Source organism: Trachemys scripta, chromosome 14, assembly GCF_013100865.1.
Source record: "Trachemys scripta elegans isolate TJP31775 chromosome 14, CAS_Tse_1.0, whole genome shotgun sequence".
In the NCBI taxonomy this organism is placed as follows: domain Eukaryota; kingdom Metazoa; phylum Chordata; order Testudines; family Emydidae; genus Trachemys; species Trachemys scripta.
Window position 1 is genome coordinate 16753066 of NC_048311.1, and position 26677 is coordinate 16779742.

At 44.4% G+C, this 26677-nt stretch overlaps 2 protein-coding genes and 1 long non-coding RNA gene across 4 annotated transcripts in view; 2 read left to right on the plus strand and 1 right to left on the minus strand.

Moving 5' to 3' along the window:
* Window positions 1-10542, minus strand: part of LOC117887348 — a 71087-nt gene extending 60545 nt beyond the window's left edge. Inside the window, exon 1 of the long non-coding RNA XR_004648164.1 lies at window positions 10415-10542. This is a non-coding gene — a long non-coding RNA (uncharacterized LOC117887348). The remainder of the gene's footprint in view (window positions 1-10414) is intronic.
* Window positions 9647-26004, plus strand: LOC117887346. Of its 2 annotated transcripts, none has more exons than XM_034789871.1 (6): window positions 9647-10596; window positions 20684-20817; window positions 21484-21807; window positions 22578-22892; window positions 23677-23814; window positions 25502-26004. In XM_034789871.1, exons 2-6 carry the CDS (start codon window positions 20751-20753, stop codon window positions 25591-25593), a joined length of 936 nt encoding a protein of 311 aa, XP_034645762.1. In that variant the 5' UTR covers window positions 9647-10596; window positions 20684-20750; the 3' UTR covers window positions 25594-26004. The 2 variants fall into 2 exon arrangements, with proteins under 2 accessions (XP_034645762.1, XP_034645763.1); XM_034789872.1 differs by having other exon boundaries at window positions 9649-10596; window positions 23704-23814; window positions 25502-25994.
* LOC117887347 overlaps window positions 18839-26677 on the plus strand; it is a 69366-nt gene continuing 61527 nt past the window's right edge. The window contains exon 1 of the mRNA XM_034789877.1: window positions 18839-18967. The gene's annotated coding sequence lies outside the window, so the exon portion shown is untranslated. The remainder of the gene's footprint in view (window positions 18968-26677) is intronic.

Consider the following 26677-nt stretch of genomic DNA (forward strand, 5'->3'; position numbering starts at 1 on the left):
GAGCAAATCCGTCAATAAGCTCAGGACCCACCAAGGTAGAGGAGGAACTTTGTCACAGTGGATATAAATGACGTTCCACGTTTAGCAGTTGTTGCAAGGTATTGTGCTTCTGATGAAATCCAAGAGGAACTTTGCTGCCTAAAACCCCTGCCTGGCACAACAAAGGGGGAAGATATAGCAGAAACTTTGGAAACCATTTTGAAGAACGAGGAGTTGACATCAGAAAAATATTTTGTGTGACAACAGATGGTACTCTTGCCATGGTCAGAAAACAGAAGGGATTTGTAAAGTTACTTGAAGAACAAATTGGCCTCCCGACAATCAAATTTCACTGTATCATCCATCAAGAAAACCTGTGTGCTAAAATTTCTAATTCAGAGCTTAATAATGTGATGAATACAGTGGGGCAAATTGTGAATGCCCTTGTTGCTCAATCTGCTTTGACTCACAGACCGTTTCAAGCACTGCTAGAAGAGATGGAAAGTCCTTATAATGACATTCCACTTCAAAGCAACATTTGGTGGCTAAGTCGTGGCAAGGTTTTGGTGCAATCAAGGCCTTTTTTTTTTTTGGAAAAAGGACAAAACTACCCCGAACTGGATGATGACAAATGGCTGTGTAAGCTCATGTTTCTAACTGACATCACTGCTCACCTAAACGAACTCAACCTCCGTCTCCAGGGTGCAAGGCAAACGGTTCTGGATCTTTATGAAACCTGGAAAGCATTTGTTGTAAAACTAGCAGTTTTTTCTTGAGCTATTCAAACTTCGACTTTCCGCTACTCCCAACACATAAAAGAGCTATTGACACATTGTACTGTCAGTGTCAGTGAGATTGGAATGTACATGCAAGAACTGGAATCAGAATTTTCTGATAGATTTCAAGATTTCCAGCGATTTGGCCCAATGCTTTCTTTTCTAATTAAACCTGAAAAGTTTAACAAAAGCGACTTGGATTTGTCTGTATTTCAGTGGATGGGTGTTGAAGACTTTAACTGAATGAGCTGCATTTCAAAAAGCTCAGAATAGTGGGCATCAAAGTTTGGAGATTTGCGGAGTGCATTTAAAGCTACCGGGAGAGATCATGGGGCCTCTATTCTGACCTGCTGGATGTCCCTGCCAGTGAAATTTAACTGTTTGAAGAAAATTGCGTTTGCAATGCTTTCAGCATTTGGATCCACATACCTGTGTGAACAGGTATTTTCACACGTGAAATCTGTCCTCTGTCCCTCTCGGAGCCGGTTAACAACTGATCACTCAGAAACCTGTGTGCAGCTTAAACGTGCCAGACACTGGAAAACTCAGCAAGGAAAAGCAAGGGCAAGGATCACACTAAACTGATAAGATCTGCATTTTAATTTAATTTTAAATGAAGCTTCTTAAACATTTTAAAAACTTAATTTATTTCACATACAACAATAGTTTAGTTATATATTATAGAGAGAGACCTTCTAAAAACATTAAAATGTATTACTGGCATGTGAAACCTTAAATTCGAGTGAATAAATGAAGACTTGGCACACCACTTCTGAAAGGTTGCGACCCCTGGCATATACCTTCCCCTCCCAATCTGCTTTCCCATCTATATTACCAAGAAAGGCACTAGAGTCACTTGGAATAGAAATTTTTATTAAATGCTGTGACCCTGATGCCTGGAGGGACCATTCTGAGATTGCTCAATCAGGGCAACCTGCAAAGAATGGGGCACACAATTCCCCAAACTGGTGGTTTGTTCTAATAATTAGATTGACCAAGCCAGCAACAAAGCAACTTCTACAATACCTTCCTGGTTACCCAGAAGCCCCAAAATACAGTTTCCTTTCAGCAATCCAGCCCTGGGCTCCCACCCAGACAGTCAAGTCAAATATGGTGAGGATTACTTGAAAGCTTGTTCACCATATATAAAGTTCTACCAATCCCAAGACATCAGACACATTACCCACCAGGTCAGTGAATATTTCAGACTTTACCCAAATACACACTTACAGCTGATTCTCATTAAAAAGGTCTGAACTACAGTCCTTTTGATTTTCAACTAACAATTTCTTCATCCACATGGGATCAGATGCACTGGAGTTCACTAAGAGATCACAAGACATATCCAAAGTGTCTAGGGACAAGAGTTTGTCTGCCACCCCCCTTCAGAGATCAACTGCACAGCTGTTCTGCCTGGCAGATTCAGCTACCCAGCCTTCCCTCTGAACCTGAGACACAAACTGTTCACTTACAATGTCAGTATGGAGACGTTCCTGTTTTGACAACATTGTCACCCCAAACTGCTGGCCAAGCACAGCCTTTTGGTTGTGGGACTGTTCAAACTCCCTAACAATTTGCAGTCCATCTGAAACCTCCTTCGAGCTATCCATACTGGATCTTTCTAAAGCAAGTTCAGTATGTCCATATCCATCTGAAAGTCTTTGGCCACTAGGGGTACGTCTTTGCAACCCGCCGTATCGGCGGGTAGCAATCGATTTATCTGGGATCGATACATCGCATCTCGTTAAGACGCGATATATCGATCCCCGAACGCGCTCACCATCGACTCCGGAACTCCACCAGAGTGAGCAGCGGTAGCGTAGTCGACGGGGGAGCCGCGGCCGTCGATCCCGCGCCGTGTGGACCCCAGGTCATTCGATCCAAGATACTTCGACTTCAGCTATGCTATTCGCGTAGCTGAAGTTGCGTACCTTGGATCAATTCCCCCCCACCCCTCCAGTGTAGACTAGCCCTAGGAATCAACACACCTCTCTCCCTAGAGAAATTGCAAACTATAGATAATGGCCCATCAAGAGCTAGTGGGTGCAATTCCCCGCTGCACTTATTAGGCACAACAATTGACTGACACACTTCAAAGACTTCACTAAGGCCTGGTCTACACCGGGGGTGGGGGGGGGGAAGGGGTCGATCTAAGTTACGCAACTTCAGCTACGTGAATAACGTAATTGAAGTCGACGTACTTAGATCGACTTACCGTGGTGTCTTCACCGTGGTGAGTCGACTGCTGCCACTGCCCCATTGACTCTGCCTGCGTCTCTCACCAAGCTGGAGTACAGGAGTCGACGGGAGAGCACTCGGGGGTCAATTTAGTGTGTCTAGTCTAGATGCGATAAATCGACCCCCACTGGATCGATCGCTGCCTGCCGATCTGGCGGGTAGTTTAGACATACTCTAAGATATTCCTTCCTCTCTGAAGGATCCTGAACAGAAACAGGTTCTTTCTGAGCTCTATTTGCTGTTCAGGACTCTTCAGTGAGGAAGGAATTTCTTTGAAGTGTGTCAGTAAATTGTTGTGCCTAATGAGTGCAGAAGGGGATTGAACCCATTAGCTCTTGATGGGCCCTTATCTATAGTAAACAGTTTCTCTACTGAGAGAAGTGCTTTCCCATCTGCATTACCAAGAAAGGAACTAGAGTCAACTGGAATAGAATTTTTTGATGAAATGCCTTCTCTTGGAATGCTTATTTCTGAAAACTGTACTGAGCACAGAACCTAGCATGTGTTCAACTTATGAAGGTGGTGGGTTGGAGACCTAGGTGGTCTGAGATACCCCAGGGCATTTCTTTAAAGTAACCGACATGTGGAGCAACCTGGATCCCCAGGGATAAGTCATCTCTGGCAGGGATGAGTCAGAGCATCCAGAGAGGGGGCGAAGCCATCAAAGGCAAGGGCATTACCCCAATTCATCTTACAGGCTTGGTAGCAGAACAGAAATAAGGAGCTCAAATGAGCCACCTCAAGCACTTCCCAGCCCAGACCTAATAGTCCCTGGGGGAAATTGTAAAAGCCCCATAAATTGAAGCAGGAAAAGCCAGACTGGACAGATCACTGTGTAATCTGTGTAATTGGGAGGAAACACAGGGAGGAGGGTACAAGACAGGAAACCTCCTGATTCACACTGAGAAAGTAGGGCAATCTGGCTAGTTATCTTAGGTGCATGTACACTAGGGCAACCAGACAGCAAGTGTGAAAAATTGGGATGGGGTGGGGGGTAATAGAAGCCTATATGAGAAAAAGATTCAAAAATTGGGACTGTCCCTACATAATCGGGACATCTGGTCACCCTAATGTACATGAACGCAAGAAGCCTGGGAAACAAGCAGGAAGAATTGGAAGTCCTGGCACAATCAAGGAACTGTGACGTGATTGGAAGAACAGAAACTTGGTGGGGCAGTTCACATGACTGGAGCATTGTCATGGATGGGTATAAACTGTTCAGGAAGGACAGGTACGGGAGGAAAGGTGGAGAAGTTGCATTGTATGTAAGAGAGTGGTATGATTGCTCAGAGCTCCAGTTTGAAACTGGAGAAAAGCCTGTTGAGAGTCTTTGGGTTAAGTTTAGAGGTGAGAGCAACAAGGGTGATGTCGTGGTGAGCGTGAGCATAGACGACCGGATCAGAAGGATGAGGTGGATGAGGCATTCTTCGGACAACTAACTGAAGTTTCCAGATCACAGGCCCTGGTACTAACAGGGGACTTCAATCACCCTGACATCTGTTGGGAGAGCAATATAGCAATGCACAGACAATCCAGGAAGTTTTTGGAGAGTGTTGGGGACAACTTCCTGGTACAAGTGCTGGAGCAACTGATTAGGGGCCATGCTCCTCTTGACCTGCTGCTCACAAACAGGGAAGAATTGGTAGGGGAAATAGAAGTGGATGGCAACCTAGGCAGCAGTGACCATGAGATGGTTGAGTTCAGGATCCGCACAAAAGGAAGAAAGGAGAGTAGCAAAATACGGACCTTGGACTTTAGAAAAGCAGACTTTGACTACCTTAAGGAACTGATGGGCAGGATCCTCTGGGAAGCTAATATGAGGGGGTAAGGAGTCCAGGAGAACTGGCTGTATTTTAAAGAAGCCTTATTGAGGGCGCAGGAACAAACCATCCCAAAGTGCAGAAAGAATAGCAAGTATGGCAGGTGACCAGGTTGGCTTAACAGTGAAATCTTCGGTGAGTTTAAACTCAAAAAGGAAGCTTACAAGAAGTAGAAATTTGGACAGTTGTCTAGGGAGGAGTATAAAACTATTGCTAAAGCATGCAGGGGTGTAATCAGGAAGGCCAAGGCACAATTGGAGTTGCAGCTAGCAAGGGATGTGAAGGGTAACAAGAAGGATTTCTACAGGTATGTTAGCAACAATAAGAAGGTCAAGGAAAGTGTGGGACTCTTACTGAATAGGGGAGGGAACCTAGTGACAGATGATGTGGAAAAAGCTGAAGTACTCAATGCTTTTTTTTGCCTTGGTCTTCACAGACAAGGTCAGCTCCCAGACTGCTGCACTGGGCAACACAGTATGGGGAGGAGGTGAGCAGCCCTCAGTGGTGAAAGAACAGGTTAAGGACTATTTAGAAAAGCTGGACGTGCACAAGTCCATGGGTCCAGATCTAATGCATCCGAGGGTGCTGAGGGAGTTGGCGGATGTGATTGCAGAGCCATTGGCCATTATCTTTGAAAATTCATGGCAATCGGGAGAGGTCCTGGACGATTGGAAAAAGGCAAATATAGTGCCCATATTTTAAAAAGGGAAGAAAGAGAACCCGGAGAACTATCGACTGGTCAGCCTCACTTCAGTTCCCAGCAAAATCATGGAGCAGGCCTTCTATGATGAGATAACTGGCTCTGTGGATATGGGGAAAGTGGTAGATGTGATATATCTTGACTTTAGCAAAGCTTTTGATACGGTCTTCCACAGTATTCTTGCCAGCAAGTTAAAAAAGTATGGATTGGATGAATGGACTATAAGGTGGATAGAAATCTGGCTAGATTGTTGGATTCAATAGGTAGTGATCAACGGCTTGATGTCTAGCTGGCGGCCGGTATCAAGTGGAGTGGCCCAGGGGTCAGTCCTGGGGATGGTTTTGTTCAACATCTTTATCAATGATCTGGGTGATGGGATTAATTGCACCTTCTGCAAGTTTGCGAATGACACTAAAATGGGGGGAGAGGTAGATATGCTGGAAGGTAGGGATAGGGTCCAGAGTGACCTAGACAAATTGGAGGATTGGGCCAAAAGAAAGCTGATGAGGTTCAACAAGGACAAATGCAGAGTCCTGCACTTAGGAAGGAAGAATCCCATGCAGGCTGGGGACCGACTGGCTAAGCAGCAGTTCTGTAGAAAAGGACCTAGGGGTTACAGTGGATGATAAGCTGGATATGAGTCAGCAGTGTGTCCCCATTGCCAAGAAGGCCAATGGCATATTGGGCTGTATTAGTAGGAGCATTGCCAGCAGATCGAGGGAAGTGATTATTCCCCTCTATTCGGCACTGGTGAGGCCACACCTGGAGTATTGCATCCAGTTTTGGTCCCCCCACTACAGAAGGGATGTGGACAAATTGGAGAGAGTCCAGCGAAGGGCAATTAAAATAATTAGGGGGCTGGGGCACATGACTTACGAGGAGAGGCTGAGGGAACTGGGGTTATTTAGTCTACAGAAGAGAAGAGTGAGGGGGGATTTGATAGAAGCCTTCAACTACTTGAAGGGGGGTTCCAAAGAGGATGGAGCATGGCTGTTCTCAGTGGTGGCAGATGACAGAACAAGGAGCAATGGTCTCAAGTTGCAGTGGGGGAGGTCTAGGTTTTATATTAGGAAACACTATTTCACTAGGAGGGTGGTGAAGCACTGGAATGGGTTACCTAGAGAGGTGGTGGAATCTCCATCCTTAGAGGTTTTTAAGGCCTGGCTTGACAAAGCCTTGGCTGGGATGATTTAGTTAGTGTTGGTCCTGCTTTGAGCAGGGGATTGGATTAGATGACCTCCTGAGGCCTCTTCCAACCCTAATATTCTAACATATCAGAGATCCAGAGGGTTGTTAGAGAGGAGGACATAACAGGGCTTTTCCTTCTCTGATGTCTATAGTTCTGTGAGTTTAGGAGCCATATATTGGATACCCTGCTCTTTGACGTCTCTCTTCTACTGCACTGGGTTTGGTAGTGTTGCTTTTCTTAACTGGCCAAATTAAGGGCTGTTTTAGGAGACATGAAACCTGCCTGTTCTACATGATGCTAGATTATATGTAATCAGCATTTCCAAGACAGCTTGGCATACTGAGTAGTAAGCATTTTGCACTCTGGTCCGTGTTTAGGTGCATAAATGGGAGCTGAACTCTGCTGAAAAATCTGCCTCTGAGAGTTAGTCTGGTTGGCCCTTAGGTAGGTGCACTATGTGGTGTGGAGGGGGACAAGAAGCCTTCCTTCACTATGGCTCTACACCCTCTGTACTCGGGGGAGCTCAGGGTGGGTACTGATAGGCTCCCCCAGGGAACATGGGGTTTCAGGCAGGGAGTCATAGTTCTGCTGTCTCTGGGAACCGGACAGCGAAGCTGGCTGCTCACACTAGGGAACATAGGGTGTGCTGGTTGCTCACAAAGGAAAGGGAACTTCAAAAAGCCCAAACAAAGCTACACTTCTGTGCCAGCTTCCTCTCACTTTTCTAAAGTGTGTCTTTGTGTTTCTGAGAAACATTGTACTAACGGCATTGTACTAACAATGAATTTCTAGTGCTCCCTTTTCCTGTCGTATTCATGGCTAATTCAGCCAGTACTGCCATGTCTGCAGCCTCAAGTTCCTCACGTGGCAGAACAGAATGGGCCCAGAGAAAGAGGAACATTGAACCTTGAGTCTTGTAGTGGCTCAGATTTGCTTGTCCCATCTCTAGTTTTCAGATGATTAATCCGTTTATGGAATTACTCCCCTGCATAGAAATCTCTTAGGGGATGGGAAACTCCTTGAAATGCCAGTTCTAATGGGATTGGGACAAGGCCTATGGAAAAGTCTTTACATTTCACTGGTTGGCTTTATTTTATTGATTGGATTGCAGGATTTGATTGATGCTGGACGAGTGTGCTTCGTGCACACGCTGTGTACTCTTGCTTCCTCTTCCCCCACCCATTGCATGTCTCCAGAAAGGACTGATGCTTGGCACTTAGCTTAGGAAGAGGCCTGAACTGAGGATTTGGCGAGAAAATTCTCAGCAATTGAGGCGCTTAGTACAAAGGACGGTTGTCCTTTATCCTTTCATCCCTTAGGGCTTAAAATCTGAATTACAATAATTAGCAAATCTGAATGGGTTTCAATCTAATTCTCCATTTTGGGGGTAACCAATGCATGGGGAATATCTAGAGAGAAACATGGAAATAAGGTGTAAGATTGCATCAGCAGCAGGACATAGGTCATTCCAGAAGCCAAGTTCTTCCATCAGCTCTGCAGTAGGGTGAATGTTTATTTCTTTAAATCTATAGAAATGCTAGCAAAGGCACCTATCTATCTGGCCTAAGCTTTCTCCACATAACTCGGGAATATATCCTACATACAGCAGTATAATTTTAAGAGAACTACCAACTACCTGAGAGCACGGTCAATAGTAAAATCCCCCACCTTTGTGATTACCACCTTTAAACACGGGGAGGATTCATCCCCCATGCTGGTGCAGAGCATGGTTTTCATCTCTGTCAAGAAACAGGGTGAAGTCTCCCTCCACCCACAGAGCACTGCGCCACTCAGGCTGTCTCTGTGGCAAGGGACATAGGAGTGGGAGGGGCAGTGGGCCTGGACCATGGCACATAGGCTTGGGAAAACCCCTGCAATGGCTACTTGGCTGCTCCATATACCTTGGATACAGGGTGAGAGGGGGAGGATTCTATCCTCTCAACCCCGTGCATAGGCTCCTGGACAAAGCCTATTTATCTGGGCGTTGTTTTGGAGGACAGAAACTTGCTCTTGTGTGGCCAAAGGTTGACAGAGTCAGGAGTTGAACCCAGGACTCCCATATTTCCTGTTCTAGACCAAACTCTCCAGCCTCCCTGTTCCACTCAAGGTGTGTTCATCCCCAAACTTCCCAAGCAGCAACTCCTATATATTGGAGTCTGAGTTTGGGATTTCTTTTTCAATCCTCTGCCTTCTGTTGGTGGATACACAACCATGTTGAGTCAGTGTCTGTTGCAGGGGCCTACTTGGGATCCCAGTACTACGTGCTAGGAATTAGCAACCATGGGCCAGATCCTCCAAGGTATTTAGGCTCCTAAATCAATGAAATCAGTTCAGGTTATACAACTAAATGCCTTTGAGGATCTGGGCCCATTTGCCTGAGAACATGACCATACAATAGTTCACTTTGAAATGTGACAGAATCTTTCTAATGGAATCCACCATTATTACTTAAATCCGCCACTCTTCCATCTCCACGGCACATCGAACCAGATTAGAGTCCAGAAATGGCTTTCCGGGATTTCTTGTTCTATCGTCTCTTGCTGTACATATACGTGGCAGTGCAAACAGCAGGCACGAGAGCAGGGCAACATGTGTTTTGAGTCTACGCTTTGCATGAATCACTCATCCCATTCCCATTCCCTGCATGCTGCCTCGGAAGGTTTTATTGGTCTGGGACGCAGCTGAGATCCACAGGAAACATTTGGTTCAAACCATACGCTGGCAGCCCAAAGCACTGCCGGAGAGACTGCTGTGCCTGAGCCTCCACTGGTTTGTTGTTTGTCTTTCTAGAAACTGATACCTGCCCCTCTCCCTCACTGAAGTCAGTAGTAGTTAATGCTTAGCTTTTCCTCCAGGGATCTCAAAGCACTTTACAAACACTGGGGATGATTCTGCTTGGGTCTCTGAGTATTTCATTTGGGTAAGGAATGCAGCCTCCCAATACCTTTGTGAACCATTTTAGAGATGGGTAAACTGAGGCATGCAAAGGCCACATGACAGAGTGTGAGGCAATAAGGAATAGAACCCAGGAGTCACTGCTCAAACCCATCGAGCTGCACTCCCTCCCTCAAGAGGACATTGCAGAATAATGCTACATACTGTTTCCATTTAAACAATAACAATACTTGTATAGATAGTGCTGCTCATCAGTAGATCTCAAATCGTCCTGCCATGACTGGTGAGCATCATTTTACAAATAGAGAACCTGAGACTCAGGGAAGTTCACTAGACTTACCCAGAGTCACACAGCCAATCAGTGGCAGAGCTAGAAAGAGGCCCCAGGGAATAGGGGTCCTAGTCTGAGCTCCAGTCCGGGTTCAGTCCACCCTACTGTTATTCCCCCACTGCTTAAGGTTATGGCACCAGCCAAGCACCCATGTAAGAACCAGTTCTACAAATACAGATAATGTGCTTAATTATGACACTGAGTCATTTCTCCCTTTTTGCCGCAGTTGTGTCCTTCCCACAACTCGACAGCCACTGGCATAGCCTCACCTTTTCTTGACCTGTACAATGATTTCTAATTCCTCTACCTGTATCCAGCATTGAAAGATAGTAACAGTCCATATTTAATTAGGTAAAAGTGCTGGCTAGAAGAATGAAAGTGAAAGTCCCTTGGTGTTACGATGGGAAATCCCGTGCTTTCATTTCATTTCATACCCGAGCTCAAAGATAAACAACACGAAGCAGTAAAATCGCAGCTTCCACTCACCTGCCAGGCTATGAAAACAACCCCATGGGTGAAGCATCTGCAGAATAAACTGGAGTGGGAAAGTTTATAGCTTACAGCTGAACTCCTCCTCTTGCAAGATTCCCAGCTGCTGAAAGTGACTTTACGAGGGAACGAAGCAGTCACGGATCGAAAACTTGTTTTGGATGCTTGTCAGCTTTCAGGTACTGTACTAGGTTATTCTTTTCCTAGGTCTGAACAGGTGAGAGCCACATTGTTTTTTTCCATTACAAAGCTTGTGGTTTCCAGTTTAAAGAGTCAGGAATTTGTATTGAAAATCTAAGTTATCAGCTGAGCATATGAACATATGCTGTATAAGGAAGTTCCCTGTTGCTTCTGTTCTATGCAGGTTGCTTAGGATGTGCAAACAATTCTCTGCAACCTTGAGTATTTTCCCAAATGTTTTAATCCCACAGAGATTGCTTTTGCCTGCCACGAGATGAGACTAAGGCTACATATGCATTGCAAAATATTTGTACATTGTTTTGTACTTTGTGATAGCTAAGTCGACACACAAGATACTGTAGTTTTACCTCTTTGTAATTAGTTGAGGTCAAACACCCTTGACCTGAGATTTACTTCTACTAGCTACATGGAGGTAAAATTTTTAGTCTACAGTATGTGTTTATATTGAGATTGCTAGCAATGTAAAAACACACCACCTTGTTTTGCAGTGAAGACACAACCTGTGAAACAGGTGTGCTACAAATGTTCTGCGTTTGAGTGCTGCTCAGCAAAACTTTTGCATGATTCTCTCCTGTCTTCGCATCATTTATACTTGTGCAAAGTGGGTAAAATATGTTACCCTATAAAATGGTCCCATTTTACAGCCACTTTACACAGGTGTGAATAACCATACAAGGGGCAAAGCATGGACAGTCAGGTCCTGAATCATTATAACACATCCAGAATTTTAATGTTCAGGTGAGTGTCCCCATCACACTGATGCTATTTGTCATATCCTGTTAGTGGTGTTTTTGGAAAGGGGATGGCTCCTTTTCCCAAAGTGGTTATTTTGTAGGTGTTTTGCACAGGAATGGTTTTAAATAGTTTGCCGGAACTTTACAATTAAAAATTCTTGCAACTCTTGATTTTGATAAGTAGCAGGCACTGAAAGTTACATTACAACATGGATTTATACTGAGATTTGTTGTGACTGCAGCAGGGCTGGAAACAAACCAGTAACCATCTAGTTTGCAGGGATGTATGGACTTGAAATTAACTTTCCACACAGCCTCATCTCTTTTCATTTAAAATCACTTTAAAAGCTGCAAGCAGTAAACAACTCTTGAGTAATATCCATCCAGTGGTTTGAGCAAATGTGCTTTAAAATATTCGGCTGATTTTGCATTCTTTCCCACGGAGTCTAATACAGCTTCCCCGTCACCCTAGTTAATTGCTGATTTCGCTGTTTTGTTTGTCTCAGAGCCAAGTTGTGTGTTGTCTTTGTCGTCATCTTTTGGGGTGGTAGCACTTATTTTGTAGAGTGATTGACAGGGAAAATTGTTTTCCCCAGTTGAGTTAATGGGTCCCAATTCATTTCCGATGTAACTCAGCAAGAATGACCATTAAAGTGAATATAAATCCAGCTAGGGTTGCCAGAACGAAGGGGCAGACTTGGTGTGACAATTCAAGAAAGACTTTTCTGGGGCAGGTTATTTTTTTGTTGGCTCGACTTCCTTGTTGTCTTCAATAGCTCACATTTTGTTTAATGTTTTCCACTTGTGGAACGGTGTTTATGGATTGAGTCTCACAGCTAGCATGTACTTAGGTTGGAGTGTGAGGAGTTCAACAATCCCTGAATTCTTCAGCAAGTCTAATTCAGCCACTACTGAAGGGGGTCTGAAATTTGGAGCAAGTTACCTTTTAAAAGGCTGATAGCAGCCTCCATACTTTACAGGTGATCTGCTGGGGTCTCTGTCAACCCCCAGGAAAGCAGAGATCTCCAGATCCACATCACCTATCCATTTGTTGTAGCAGACACCAAAAAGGTCATGGGATGAACACCTGGTGTGTATGTGCAATGGGGGTTGTGAAATGCAGGTGCATTTACCTAGTGTAGAGGGGATCTGGAGCCTGTTAATTGTCTATCACCCTCCTAAACACCATTTCACCTTTGTCATAAGGACATAAGAAAGGCTATACTGGGTCAGACCAATGGTCCATCTAGCCCAGTATCCTGTCTTCCAACAGTGACCAATGCCAGGTGCTTCAGAAGTTATGAACAGAATAGATAATCATCAAGTGATCCAACCCCTGTCGCCCATTCCCAGCTTCTGGCAAACAGAGGCTAGAGACACCATCCCTGCCTAATAGCTATTGATGGACCTATCCTCCATGAACTTATCTAGTTCTTTTTTGAACCCTGCTGGTGCCTTGGCCTTCACAACATCCTCTGGCAAGGAGTTCCACAGGTTGACTATATTCTTTCTTTTTTTTGTTTTAAACCTGCTGCCTACTGATTTCATTTGGTGACCCTTAGTTCTTGTGTTATGAAAAGGAGTAAATAACACTTCCTTATTTACTTTCTCCACACCTGTCATGATTTTATAGAACTCTATCATATTCCCCCCATTAGTCATCTAATTCCAAGCTGAAAAGTCCCAATCTTATTAATCTCTCTTCCTATGGAAGCTGTTTCATACCCATAATAATTTTTGTTGCCCTTTTCTGTACCTTTTCCAATTCCAATATATCTTTGAGATGGGGCGACCACATCTGCATGCAGTATTCAAGATGTGGGTGTACCATGGATTTATATAGAGGTAATAAGATATTTTCTGTCATATTATCTATCCCTTTATTAATGATTCCCAACATTCTGTTTGCTTTTTAGCCTGTCACTGCACATTGAGTGAACGTCTTCTCCTCAATGCCCCTTTGTACAGATGGAGACAAATTAGTCACTGATGTAACTCTACTGACAGAGGGTTACACCAGGAATGAATTTAGCCCTCTGCTTCTCACACACAGTACTAAGAACTGGTTCCCCGGCCTTGTTCGTGCAAGCCTCCGTGATTTAAGGTGGGAGGAAGTGTGGTTTAGTCATCAGAGTAGCAGTGTAAGTTTGGGACTCCTGAGCTGAAATCCTGGCTCCATGGATGCCAATGGGAATGTTGCTATTAATTTCAATAGGAACCATTATTTCACCTCTGCTTTGTATTCTTCTCTTTGCCATAGAATCACCTTGTGATCCTGAGCAAGGCCCATGGCCTCTTTGTGCCTCCATTTATTTGCCTGTAGAATAGGGTATTTCACACCTACTTCACAACTGGGCTGTGAGAATTATCTGTATAATATTTGGGAAGCACTTTCGAATCCTGAGTTTTATTTTTACTGAGCCAAACCCTGCAGTCCTAAGTGTTCACTCAAGAAAAATCCCCGACTTCACTGGGTGCTTTGCCAGAGTAAGGGTTGCAGGATGTGACCTTTTATTAACATTGTATCAACATTGTATCTTCCCAGTATGAAAAGACTGATCTCTGGACCACTGGGTTAATCTGTTTATTTCTGTCTTAATAAACATAGGGCTTGTGTATAGCAAATGAAATGCAAGAAACAAGGCAAAATCAGGGAAAAACGAGAGACACAAAAAGGTTGCAGCTGATGAACAAAATTCATGTACTCATAACCCTTTCCTATCTGAGCTTTCTAGTTAGGGCCAGAGAGTCTGATTCGTTATCTCCCCAACTCCCTTCCTTCTTTGGTTAATTCCCCCCTTTCCAACTCCTCATTTCTGATGTTTGCTCTTGTGCTTCTGCAAAAGGCAGTTCACAGAGGGCCAAACCCATCACATTAATTTCAGCAGAGCTACCCCAGGGCTGAATTTAGCCCAGGGTATAGGTAGCCTCGCCAGAAGGGAGGCTTATCAGAAAAACCCTCCCAAGTTTTCCAGCCCAAGTCTGGAGACACAAGAAATGTGTGTGTGGTTGAGTGAGGGACATCATACAAAATATGAGATATCTCACTTATCTGTCCTATTACACTGCAAGGCTTTAGTGAATAAAAAAAAAACCAACAGGAGATGCTTTGGCTAAGCACATCATGTACAAGGGTTCGTGGGATTTAGGAATTCAGTTCATGCAGGAGGAAATCTTAGGCTACATCTACACTATGGGGGGGGGGTCGATTTAAGATACGCAAATTCAGCTACGCGAATAGCGTAGCTGAATTCGACGTATCGCAGCCGACTTACCCCGCTGTAGAGACGGCGGCAAAATTGACCTCTGTGGCTTCCCATCGACGGCGCTTACTACCACCTCCGCTGGTGGAGTAAGAGCGTCGATTCGGGGATCAATTGTCGCGTCCCCTTACTCATAGACTTTAAGGTTAGAAGGGACCATCATGAACTTCTAGTCTGACCTGCACATCGCAGACCACAGAACCTCCCCCTCCCCCCCCCCCACCGCTCCTGTAATAGACCCTTAACCTCTGGCTGAGTTACTGAAGTCCTCAAATCATGGTTTAAAGACTTTAAGTTACAGAGAATCCACCATTTACATTAGTTTAAACCTGCAAGTGACCCGAGGTTAGTGACACCCCCCCCCCCCAGGGTTTCAGCCAATCTGACCTGGGGGAAAATTTCTTCACGACCGCAAATATGGAGATCAGTTAGATCCTGAGCATGTCAGGCAGATACCTGGGAAAGAATTCTCTGTAGTAACTCAGAGCCCTCCCCATCCCTCATCATACCATCCCCTCCATTAACTTCTCCAGGTCAGTCTTGAAGCCAGTTAGGTTTTTTGCCACCCACTGCTCCCCTTGGGAGGCTGCTCCAGAACTTCACTCCTCTGATGATTAGAAACCTTCATCTAATTTCAACTCTAAACTTGTTGATGGCCAGTTTATATCCATTTGTTTTTGTGTCCCCATTGACACTTAACTTAAATAACTCCTCTCCCTCTCTGGTATTTATCCCTCTAATGTATTTACAGAGAGCAATTGTATCTCCCCTCAGCCTTCTTTTGGTTAGGCTAAACAAGCCAGGCTCTTTGAGTTTCCTCTCATAAGGTAGGTTCTCCATTTCTCAGATCATCCTAGTAGCCCTTCTTGGCACCTGTTCCCGTCTGAATTCAAGTTTCTTAAACATGGGAGACCAGAACTGCACACAGTATTCCAGATGAGTTCTCAAAGGTGCCTTATATAACAGTACTAACACTTCCCTGTCTCTATTGAAAATACCTCTCTTCATGTGCCAAGTTCGGTAATAAAAATGTTAAATAAGATTGGTACTAAGACTGATCCCTGAAGAACTCCACTAGTAACCACCCTCCAGCCTGACAGTTCATCTTTCAGTATGACCCCACTGTAGTCTCTCCTTTTATCAGTCCCTTATCCACCTTTCAGTTCTCATATTAATCCCCATCTTCTCCAATTTTGCTAATAAGTTCCCATGTGGAACTGTATCAAATGCCTTCCTAAAATCCAGGTAGATTAGATCTACTGCATTTCCTTTGTCTAAAAAAATCAGTTACCTTCTCAGAGAAGGAGATCAGATTGGTCTGGCATGATCTGCCTTTTGTAAAACCATGTTGCATTTTATCCCAATTATGGTTTACCTCTATGTCCTTAACTACTTTCTCTTTCAAAATTTGTTCCAAGACCTGGTATACAATTGAGGTCAAACTAATAGGTCTGTAGTTTCCTGGATCACCTTTTTCCCCTTTCTCTACACTGCAAGCCTGAACCACGTTGCTAACTGTGTTAGGCAGTAACCATAGTGGAATCACCAACCAGTGGCTTTTTACAGTGTAGGTGGGGCCTTACATGTGTCTTTATTCAAGTTACAAAACTTTGCATTCGATAATAACCACCCTTAATATCAATGCTCTTTAATGATATGCATCTATCTCTGTATTAACATCTTTCAGCAATAGACAGGTAGGAGCTGTTCTCCAGCCCCCTGCATGGCAGTTTTTAATTTTCTACCACACATTAAAAGGCCCCATGTTAGTGACTCTGGCTTATCTTTTTTTTTTAGTAAATCCCTTTTTATTGACAAATGGACACGAAAAGTACAGAGCATCTTGTAAATGTTCCGCTGACTTTTGCTGGAATAGCTTCACCTCTGGAGCCTCCTGAGATATGATTAAACATCTAGGATCAGTTCCACATCAGTTGTAAATTGGCATCGTGCCATTGAAGCTACACCGATTTACACATGACACTACTGATTTCAGCGTTTGTTTGAAGCCCTAAATTTGTCTGGGCCTAAACAGGTGCAGCGCCCCCTAAAGTCAATTTAAGTTGCACGCACTTACACCAGGGGCAAATTCCGCCCATGGATTTAGTAGCCAAAACTCCTTGTTACCTTGGTGAAGAATTCAAAGGTGACTTATGGCTCCATCTCTCTCTCAGCTTCCCACCCTCAACTGCCATTGATGTCACTGTCAGCTGGCAGTAATCAGCCCCGATCTCACACAATCAGGCCAGTTGAGTAGAGATGTGCAAACTGTTTCTTAGACTGTGAAAAACAGCCTGAAGCTCAGCCTTGTTCCCAAACCTCTGCCAGTGGTCAGACGTGCCTGGAGTCTGGAGTGCAGCTGAGAGCTGTGGGGCCTGGGCTGGCAAATGATGAACTTTTCAGTTTCCCTTAGAGAGCAAAGTGCCATGAAATAAATTATGGGGCCCTAATCTTCCCTTCACCTTCATCAGTTAGAACAGGTGTTACCTCCATTGACATTACAGAGTTCCTTCAAGCTTGCACTGGGCTAAAGGTGAGGAAATCAGGCCCTAGCTATGAAGAGCCTAGTCCTGAGCAGCCGCAACTGTTATTGACATCAATGGGAGTTAAGGACCCTGCAGAAGGTGCTCAGCCCAGGACAGGTTGTGAGAGTGGCTAAGTTCTGCACCTGGGAACAGATCCAACCTGAAGAACACTGGCACAGCTGATAAGGCTAAAGGCAAATTTAAACATCACACTTCTCTGATACTGATGAAACAGAAAGTTCAGTTAGTGGCAATTCTAGCTGACTGCTCTGATTTATATCACAGTCTAATCGTTTTATTTGTAGGTATCTGGTATTGCACAATATGTTACCTTAAGGGCAGGATGGAAAATGAGGTCACTTCAAGGCATAGGTGCAAACACTGGGGGCTGAGAGTGACGTGTCACTCAGCCATTGTGCTGTTCTGGTGATAGACCTTTCAGGGCTGCTGCAGGACTCATTAATTCATATTTCTAGTTCCCTCTTCACCATTTTTATCGAGCTATCATTATTGGCATTAATGAAAAATTTAGTTATTTGCGTGCCTGATTCTACTGGTCTGAATAAAATGCCCCACGTGAAAACCTTGTAGATATGTCCAAATATTTCATACACATTTTGTGAAATCCACACAAAATATACAGAACAGGCCACAATGTCTGTATAGGGTAGTATACGGCTCACAAATCAACAGCAGAGCTGGGAGAAATTGGTAAATGTTGGTCTGTGAAAATCCATGTACAATTTCTCATCAGTTCATTTTTGCAGGCTCCCCTTTGCCTCTGGTTTCAGCCAGAATGAAGGTACATTGGCACTGCTGTGTGTAGGCAAAAAAGCTGGTGCTGCAGATCAGTGGTGAGAGCTGTGTGTGGGCCTAGGAATGGAACAGCTGTACTGCAGGTCAGGGCTGAGGAGCACTGGCAAAGCCGTGTGCAGATTTAGTAGCAGGATAAGTAGACGTAGCAGGATGGGATTGAGATGTGTCAATGGAGCCTGTGGGAGAAGTTTGCCCAGCATCAGCTTCAGTCTGGCTCAGTCTTAAGGGAACCCTTTCCTGAGCACTACATTCAAATCCATGATTTTCATCAACGTGATAGGGAGGACATTGAAAGTGTTCCCAGAGATAAGAATCTGTACTGAAGGGTTTGAGCCATGCAGGAAAGAATGGACAGTGTACAGACCTATGCAGACTTAAAAATAAGAGCAAGAAGTAGCCAAGGGTAAGAAAGAGGCAGATCCAAGGTACAAAATCTCCAGTACTCTGGTGGAGTGTAGCATAAAAAACACAGCCTGAAATGAGGGTAGTTGTACAGTGACAGACTGAAAACAAAGATAAAGATTACACAAGAGCCCAAGATAAACAACAAGAAGTACGTATATAGGTCATGAAGGAGACAACTAATCTAAAGGCCAGGTATCCTGCAAAACACTTAAGCACATAAGCAACCTCACTTCTGGGACTAGTCCTATTGAAGTCAATGGGTGAAGTTACAAGTCCTGGGTTTAAGAGTTTGCAGGAACCGGTCCTAGGATCACCCCTCTTTGCTCCTCTCTCCTGGCTCTAGGCTGGGTTGTCTAGTTAACTATTAGTTGGTGTTTTTGCTGTAAGCTTCCCTGTTCAGGGGGTTTCTATCAGAGCCGTGATAATTTCCTTGCGACAAAACTTGACATAGAGTCTGCGATTTTTTTTATTTTTGTAAAGCTGGCACATGTAAACTGAAATGGACCACAATTCCAGACACCTTTGAGTGCCTCTAAAATGATGGCTTTGTTCAGGCCAAACTAAGAGGTCACTCCAGTCATGTAGGCTAATCATTCTGGCAAACCTGTGAGTAACAAAAAGACAGATGGGTAGTCTAGAGTTGAAAAAAAATATGGACTGTACCCAGACGGTAAGATTTCAAACACAAAGAATTGTTCATTTCCATTGGATTTAATAGCACTGTTCATTGGGGTTTGACATCAGCCAACTTGATTCTTTAAAATTTGACTAGCTTCTGATAGCCCACCTTTGAAACAGTATGTCCAGAAATGTTTGCTTAAATTCCTTTAAAGACGTTATAAGGACATTTCTGTTCCCTGGTTGATGCTTGTAAGGATCTTTATGAGTAATTCCTTAACTGAGCTCAGTGAAGTTAAGCATCTGCCTAATTTTTTTACAGGATCATGGCCAATAGACTGTTTAGGGGAAACGGTGAAATTGACTATGTACAAAATAAATACACTGAAAACACAGAGACATTTTTTTTAAACTTTGTTCAGTGATAATAACCTTGTAAGAATAGTGGGTCCAAATTTTTCAGAGAAAAGTAAGATTGTTTTCAAGTTAACAGCAGCCCTCTAAATAATGACATTTATTTACGTACAGCATCCTCCATAAACTTAAGCACTATGAAAAAGAGAGGAATTCCTTAGGAGTTGCTAGTAGCCTGAGACGGGAGGATAGAGCATCTTTAGCTTGCAAAGATTAAAAGTGCAAAACAACATACATTTTGTGCGTCGTTACTTGTTAACTGAACACAGTTCGCCCTCTGGTGGTTTAAAAGGAAAACTACAGGAATTCCATTATTTATCATCAACAAATTCAGATGAAGAATAAATACGACTTATATTTCTTATTTTCTGAGGGCTCGATGGGTCTCAGGATAGTGATGGAGGATCCAGCAGCTTAACACCTGAGTCGCTGTTTAAATCTCACCCAGGGTAGCAGTGCAGGGAAGTTATTAGAGTCTGAAAACTGCTCAGTTGTTTAGTAATGATTCTCAGGCCAAATTCTTGCAGGACAGATGTCCAAATGGCAGACACCTGCACCATGACTGCACCGCACCCTTGCCACCACTCCAGCACAGACACCAAAGGTTATCTGGGCCATGGAGACAATTACCCCCTCGTCCTTAGAAGTGGTTAATCCACAGCAGATCTGAAGCTACATTCCCCTTGGTTTTAGCATGACAGGGTTGGTAGCAATCCCTACATTTAGGATGCCTAACACTTTCTGGTATAAATTATTCTTATGGCTGGTTTTTTGAGCCGCTCCCATGCCTCCCTTGTTTGCAGTAGTCCTTTGATATGTGGGGAGGGGAAAACCCCTCATACTGGAGAAGGGCCTTTCCTCCCCGGCATCAGGAAATTCCATTCAGGTTTTCCTGAGACGTTCACTTTTGAAAATCACCATTTCCATGCTCTTGCTTGCATTCCTTTACGCCCAAGACAGGACGGTAGGGTGGTCTGTGGGAGTGGTCACCAGGGTCAGGGACAGTCTAAGCCAGGGTCACATGGCATCAGCGACAGAACCCAAGTGTCCCCACTGCCAACCCCCTTCCTTGCCTAGATTGAGCTGCCTCCCCGTGCTGCCCAGTCATCATCCAAATGCATTTGCTGAGTTGTACATTGGGTTCTTCTTTCAGCAAAAGGCCGGTGGTGAGGGGTTGTTTTGTTGCTGGTGAAAAGGAGATAAAACAGGATGAGAAGGGGACGGGAATTCTAAAAGCTGTAAATTAAGTTTATACCCAGGAAATTGATGTCACCTCTTCTGCTCTTATAGAATAATACCAAACACTGGATATCTGCAGCATCTTTCACCTCAGGAGCTCAGACATCTGAGACGCCTGATGGGCTCCCTCCAGAAAACAGCTGTCTGCCTCCTGTTCCTGTTTTTCTCAAGTGCCTCCCATAGCAGTAAGTCTCCTCATTTTACTGTGTTTGCCTCTCATCACACAATAATATGTTTTTTATGCTCCAAGGAGAAAGCTGAACTGTTAACAATTAAAACCAGCAACCCAATGAGCTGGGGCGAGGGCAAGGAGGAAACCAAGTTAGGCTACTTAGAAAGAACTAAAGCTAGAGTCTTTCGCAGAGAGGGATCAGCAGCCTGGCAAGAAGAGACATTACAGTACTGATAGTCTAAAGGGATACTGCAAACCACAGCATCGCCTCTTCCCTCTAGCTCCACTCCCACCACAACCAGTGTGGTTTGGAATCAGCCAGCAGGTCGGTTTTAGAGCACTCTCTATATCCCATTTGTCTCCTGTGAGCTCTGCAGAGTGACACGCAGCTCAGAAAGAACAGGAGTACTTGTGGCACCTTAGAGACTAACAAATTTATTAGAGCATAAGCTTTCGTGGACTACAGCCCACTTCTTCGGATGCAAATAGAATGGAACATATATTGAGGAGATATATGTACACACATACAGAGAGTATGAACAGGTGGGAGTTGTCTTACCAACTCTGAGAGACCAATTAAGTAAAAAAAACTTCTGAAGTGATAACACTTGTTTTTCACTTAATGATTTCTGCTTGAGTAATAATTTATTTGTGTTCCTTTTCCCCCTGCCTCCCTCAGAACTTGTAACCTTCATCTGCAGTGATGTCAAGACAGAATATAACGAAACGGCAGCAATTTCATGTTTTGGCAAAAATAAGATTACAAACATGGTAGTTAAGCGCTGTGAAAACTGTAATGAACAGAACTCGTGCTCAGAAAGTTTTATTAACACGTGGAAAGGAAAGGATTCCAGTGAAAAGGGAAGAATTCAGTTGGTGCTACAACACAGCGTTTCTGAATTGCACATACAGGCAGTAAAAGCAACTGATCAAGGAGGTTATAAATGGCATATTTATTCTGATGCTGGGGAAGACGATGGATGTATAACCCTTGAGATTACAGGTAAACTCACGGCACACAGGGGATCAGATCCCCCCTCTCTTCCCTCTCCCTTGAGCCCTTAGGAAACTGGGGACCAGATTGTGAGTCTCTGAGTTCCAAGTCTGCTCCTGGGTCAGTGCGGCTACATGCTGCTTTTTGGCCAGGGCAAAGCCACTATTTACCCATGGATAGCAGCACAGGAATAGATAAATGCTGCCAGAGAGGGCTGTGATGCATTGGTAGAGCTGTAGTGGAAAGTCTGACCTGGGATCTGTAATGAGACTTTCTGAGAAATCAATCAGGTGTAAACAGACACCCAAACCAACCTGGCAGAAACTATTTTTGTTTATAAACTCCCTGCCATCTCCAGAATCTTTAGTGATTCCTCGATCCACTTTTCTTTTATTGTCACTTTCCCTTTTCCCCAGTATGGTATAAGGTGCAGTTGTAACCCACCCTAGCACCAGATCCTTTAGCTCTGTCCCCACAGAAATCCAGCCAGGGCTGTTGTTACACAGTTCTAGGGCCAATTCTTCCTCGACTGAACTTCAGAGGAGTTACCCACACACGCCAAGGCTGAATTTGACCCATAGGTTAGCTGTTAATTAGGACCCCATTGAGGAAATCGCTAGGGAAAGCAACATTCAGATGTCTCTAGTTGCTTGCAAATGGCAGAAATCATTCAGTTGTTGTGGACCCAATCCTGCATCCAATGATTTGAGTGGTGCAGGATCAGGCTCTCAAAAAGCAATGGATATTGCACAAGCCATAATCAACACTGTTTCTTTCAGCTCCAGAAATTGAGCCTATCCTAACTAGAAACGGAAGAAAGCTCGCCTGTCTGTCATCTATAGGGCATCGAGAAAGGCAGATCCATTGGTTCGATGGCCACGGGACTAACCTGACGGGCAGGGCAAGCCTGGTATCTAAGGAAGCAGAAGGTGGTTTAACCAGCCTTACCAGCACTCTCCATGAGAAACCCAACTTAACTGCCTCCGAGTATTGCTGCACTGTGCTGTATGATGTGCACACCAAGAGAAACAAAACCAAGTGCATTAGTGCCCACAAAGCAGTCGCCGATTACCTTCGTTTTACTTCAACCGCAGGTATAAGATATAGCAGAAATACTTTGAGTTTCAGCCACAAATCAATCGTCTCCTGATGATGAAACATTAGCAGTTGTCATGTGCAGAATTCTTGCTCCCCAGCTGGAAAGGGGTGACTGGCAGTTCTCAGAGTACTAGTTCTAATGCCATTATTATTGAGCACCACCAGCATATTGTTCCAGGAATAGCTGTATGCAGGTAAAGCAGAGATTTTTGAATAATATCTCACATGCGTCTGCTTCACATGCTAGATTATTCTAGATTTTTTTTATAGTACAAAGGAGTGTGAGCAGTGCATTTTGTACAAGAAAGGGCTTAGGCATCTGACGCCATGAAAGGATTCACGGCTGTGAATCCCACATGGAGATTGGTGGGAAAGTATTTCCCATTGGGGAGCTTAGACAGCTCCTCGCTCAGCGTGCTGGCTTTTGCAGATCCCTTTCTTAGGCTCCTAACTGTCCTCAAGCATTGCATACAGAGTTGGGTGTCTAACTCAGGGCTGTGGATTGCACTGGGTAACAAGGTGCCTGAGTGTCCTTGTGGATCTAGCCTGTAGCTGCTTATGTTTTATTGGAAGTCAACTGAGGCTCCTAAATCACATAGGCACTTTTGAAAATTTTACTCCAAGTAAGCTGAAAACAAGATCACAAAAGTTACCATCAACATCTGCCAAACGTACCATAGGACCCACAAGTCATCCTGCTGTGAATTACTGCTTTAAACAAGCTACGGCTTTGGTTGTCACCATAATGTTTTTGAGTCCACCTGGTTTTTTTTTTTCCAGATCAGGAGATTCCGAAGACCACGAAAGATCAGGAAATTCCGAAGACCATGAAAGAGCACATTCCCATCATTCTAGTGCTCATCGTTCTGGTTCTCTGCTGTTTTGCAGCTGTTCTATACTACAGGCACCGCCAGCGAGGTACAGTCTGACACACATTAAGGGTAAAGCCTGTTCGATCTTCACCTGCTGAGTTTCAAAAAGTCACTTGCTAGGAGCTAGTACCACAAACTTAGCTAATCCACACTTAATGGTGGTAGCCTGGAACAAACATATGGGGAGTGTCCATGCCAGCCTTTGTAAATGTGTTAGCTACCACACGTTAATTGGTAACAAAAAGGTTTGAGATTAAAATGTCTAGTACAGACCAATCCCATGAGTTTAGAAGAGGGAGGAACGCTGCTGCTTAAGGATATGTCTACACTGCAAACGAAAAGCTCTTTGTCCAGGTTAAAATAGCAGTGAAAACATGTCAACTTGGATTAGCAGCTCAAATTCAACCCCAGGCTCCCCTGGGGTATGTCTACACGGCAGCTGGATGTGAGCCTCCCAGCCTGGGCAGACAGACTCACACTAGCTGGGCTCAAGCTATAACACTGAAAATAGCCATGTGGAGGTTGTAGCTCCATCAAGAATCAGGCTGGTCACCCGAGCTCACACCCAGGGGTCAGGTGGGCTCGAGAGCCCGAGCCACAATGTCCACACTGCTCTTACTAGCGCAAGTCTGCCTACCCAGGTTGGGAGGCTTGTGCCTAGCTGCAGTGTAGACATATCCCTTTAGGCCTGCACTCTAGCTGCTATCCCAAATTAAAACCAGAGTTGCTGCATCTTCACCGCTATTTTAATCTGAGTTAGGAGTGTAGACAAATCCTTAATCTCCTCTTGAGTTTACTGGCTTGATTTAGCAGTATTTGTGTGCACTTGAACCCCTCCATGCTACAAACCAGGTAGAGTCCATTCCAGCCCATACGTCCTCATGACTGAAACCCAACACTTAATGCTACACCCAAGAACGTACTAGGAAGTTTGCATGATCCTTGGTGGAGACTGATTCCATACAAATGAACAAATGCAAACCTGTAACACACAACGCACCTTACCTTGCACCTCCTAAAGAGAATGAGAAATTGTAATGGAGACAGCAGGAGAGTAGAGTGTCCCTGCTCGTCCTCCAGGCAATAAAGGGTATCTTTTTCCTGCACTAAAGTACCCTATGCTTTTCAGTCATATCCATAGAATGTGTCCTACCATGCAAAATAATGATGTTGGAGAGGTGTAACTCCCAGCCCCAATGGTCTAATTCTGCCCCCAGTAAAGTCCAGCCCCTCCATTAACAGAGAAATATGTCCCAAGGAGATGTTTCTGAGTCCCACTGAAAGTCAGTGGGACCAGGGCTCCTAAGTAACATAGGCATATTTGAAAATGTTTCCTTTTGCCATTAGTCTCAAGCCAGGCAAAAGATTAATCTCTTGCTAAATTTCAGATGGCATTTAAAGTAAAGCATTGGGTAGCAGTGCCAAATCCAGCCCAGAGAAAGAATTTCAAAAGCACACAAGACAGCAGTGCCCCAGTATACAAATAACCAGGGAAGCATGCAGAGGGCTGCACCGAAACACGTGACTGGCCCCAGTCAAAATCAAAACGTAGTCCTTTCCTGTGTCTGAGCTCACAATGGGATGTTGCCTCTCATTCATTGTCTTGGTCAACACGGTGAAGGCAGCACTGCTAAAATCTGTTTTCAATGATGCAATATAGTTCCTGAAATTAAATCATCTAATGGTTTCATACATTTTCTAATGCCAATCCCTTTCACCTTTCATTTTCCTAGCAATGGCCAGAGAGAGTTTTGCAGACCTATTAAAGACCCTCCTTCCAATTTTGAGACAACGTAAGCCTTTCTATTGTTCATACTTTATCTAATCATGGGTCAAGTTCATCCAGTGTGTAATTCAGCTGAAATTAGTGGTGTTGTGCCAGGGTTGAATTTAGCCCAATATCTATGGGATGTGATTGCTTTGTTACATTTTAGTGCCCTTCACAATGAAAAGCTGATAAGAACCCAATGTCGTGCCTTGCATGGACTGGTTATATGTGCTTCTCCCCTGCAGCCCTGCCAAATACACCTCAGTTCTGACCTGCAGCAATCCAAGTGAATATATTCCAGGAGCACACATAGCTGTGTACCTAACTCCTGATCTGAAGCACCCACTGCCAGTCCTGGGACACCATACAGCTCAGCTGATGGACCCCGGACCTCCTTTTTCAGTGCTGCCACCCTCCCCCAATTACTCCTTAAAACCGCCACACAGCTCTACCCACGCATGTTAAACCTACCGAAACTCAGCTTCTGCCCCTCTATAGTCATCTGCATTGTCCTGTTCGCTACCAATCCTGGCAACCCACCCAGCTCTCCCATTGCACCTCATCACTGGCAGCGTGAACCAACAGGCTACAGACAGAAGCCAGGTTTGCCCTGTAAAGTTTGGCCAGCATAGCTATATTGGTTGGGGTGTGAAAAAAAATAATCATACCTATTCCGGCAAAACAGCTATGTAGCTGCAGCTTATTCTGGCAAAGGGGCAGTTTTGCCTGGATGGTTTATGTTGTTCGGAGAGATGGTTTAACTATTCAGACTGGAATAAGATGTACGTTTTTAACAGTGAAGGTAACTAACCATTGGCACAAGGGCCATGGTGGATTCTCCATCACTAACCATTTTCAAAACACTGTTGGATTTTTTATTTTAATTTAAGATATGCTCTAGTTCAAAAGGAATTATTTTGAGCAAGTTTAATAGCCTGTGTCACACAAGAGGTGAGACTAGATGCTCACAATGGTCCCTTCTGGCCCTGGAATGTAGGAATCTATGAACTATAACGGCAGAGAATGCCTCTTGTCGGAACACGCTGGGTCTCCATCGGGGCTTTGCCAGTGCAGTTATATGGTATTGGTAAAGCCTTTGTAGCGTACACCAGCCCCTATGGAACCACGGTGACAGAATCCC

Excerpts from the sequence above, each read along its gene's own strand:
- LOC117887346 (XM_034789871.1), top strand. The coding sequence starts at position 20,751 with ATGGGCTCCCTCCAGAAAACAGCTGTCTGCCTCCTGTTCCTGTTTTTC. Across the intron at positions 21,808-22,577 it reads TATAACCCTTGAGATTACAG|CTCCAGAAATTGAGCCTATC; the intron begins GTAAACTCACGG and ends TGTTTCTTTCAG. Across the intron at positions 22,893-23,676 it reads TCGTTTTACTTCAACCGCAG|ATCAGGAGATTCCGAAGACC; the intron begins GTATAAGATATA and ends TTTTTTTTCCAG.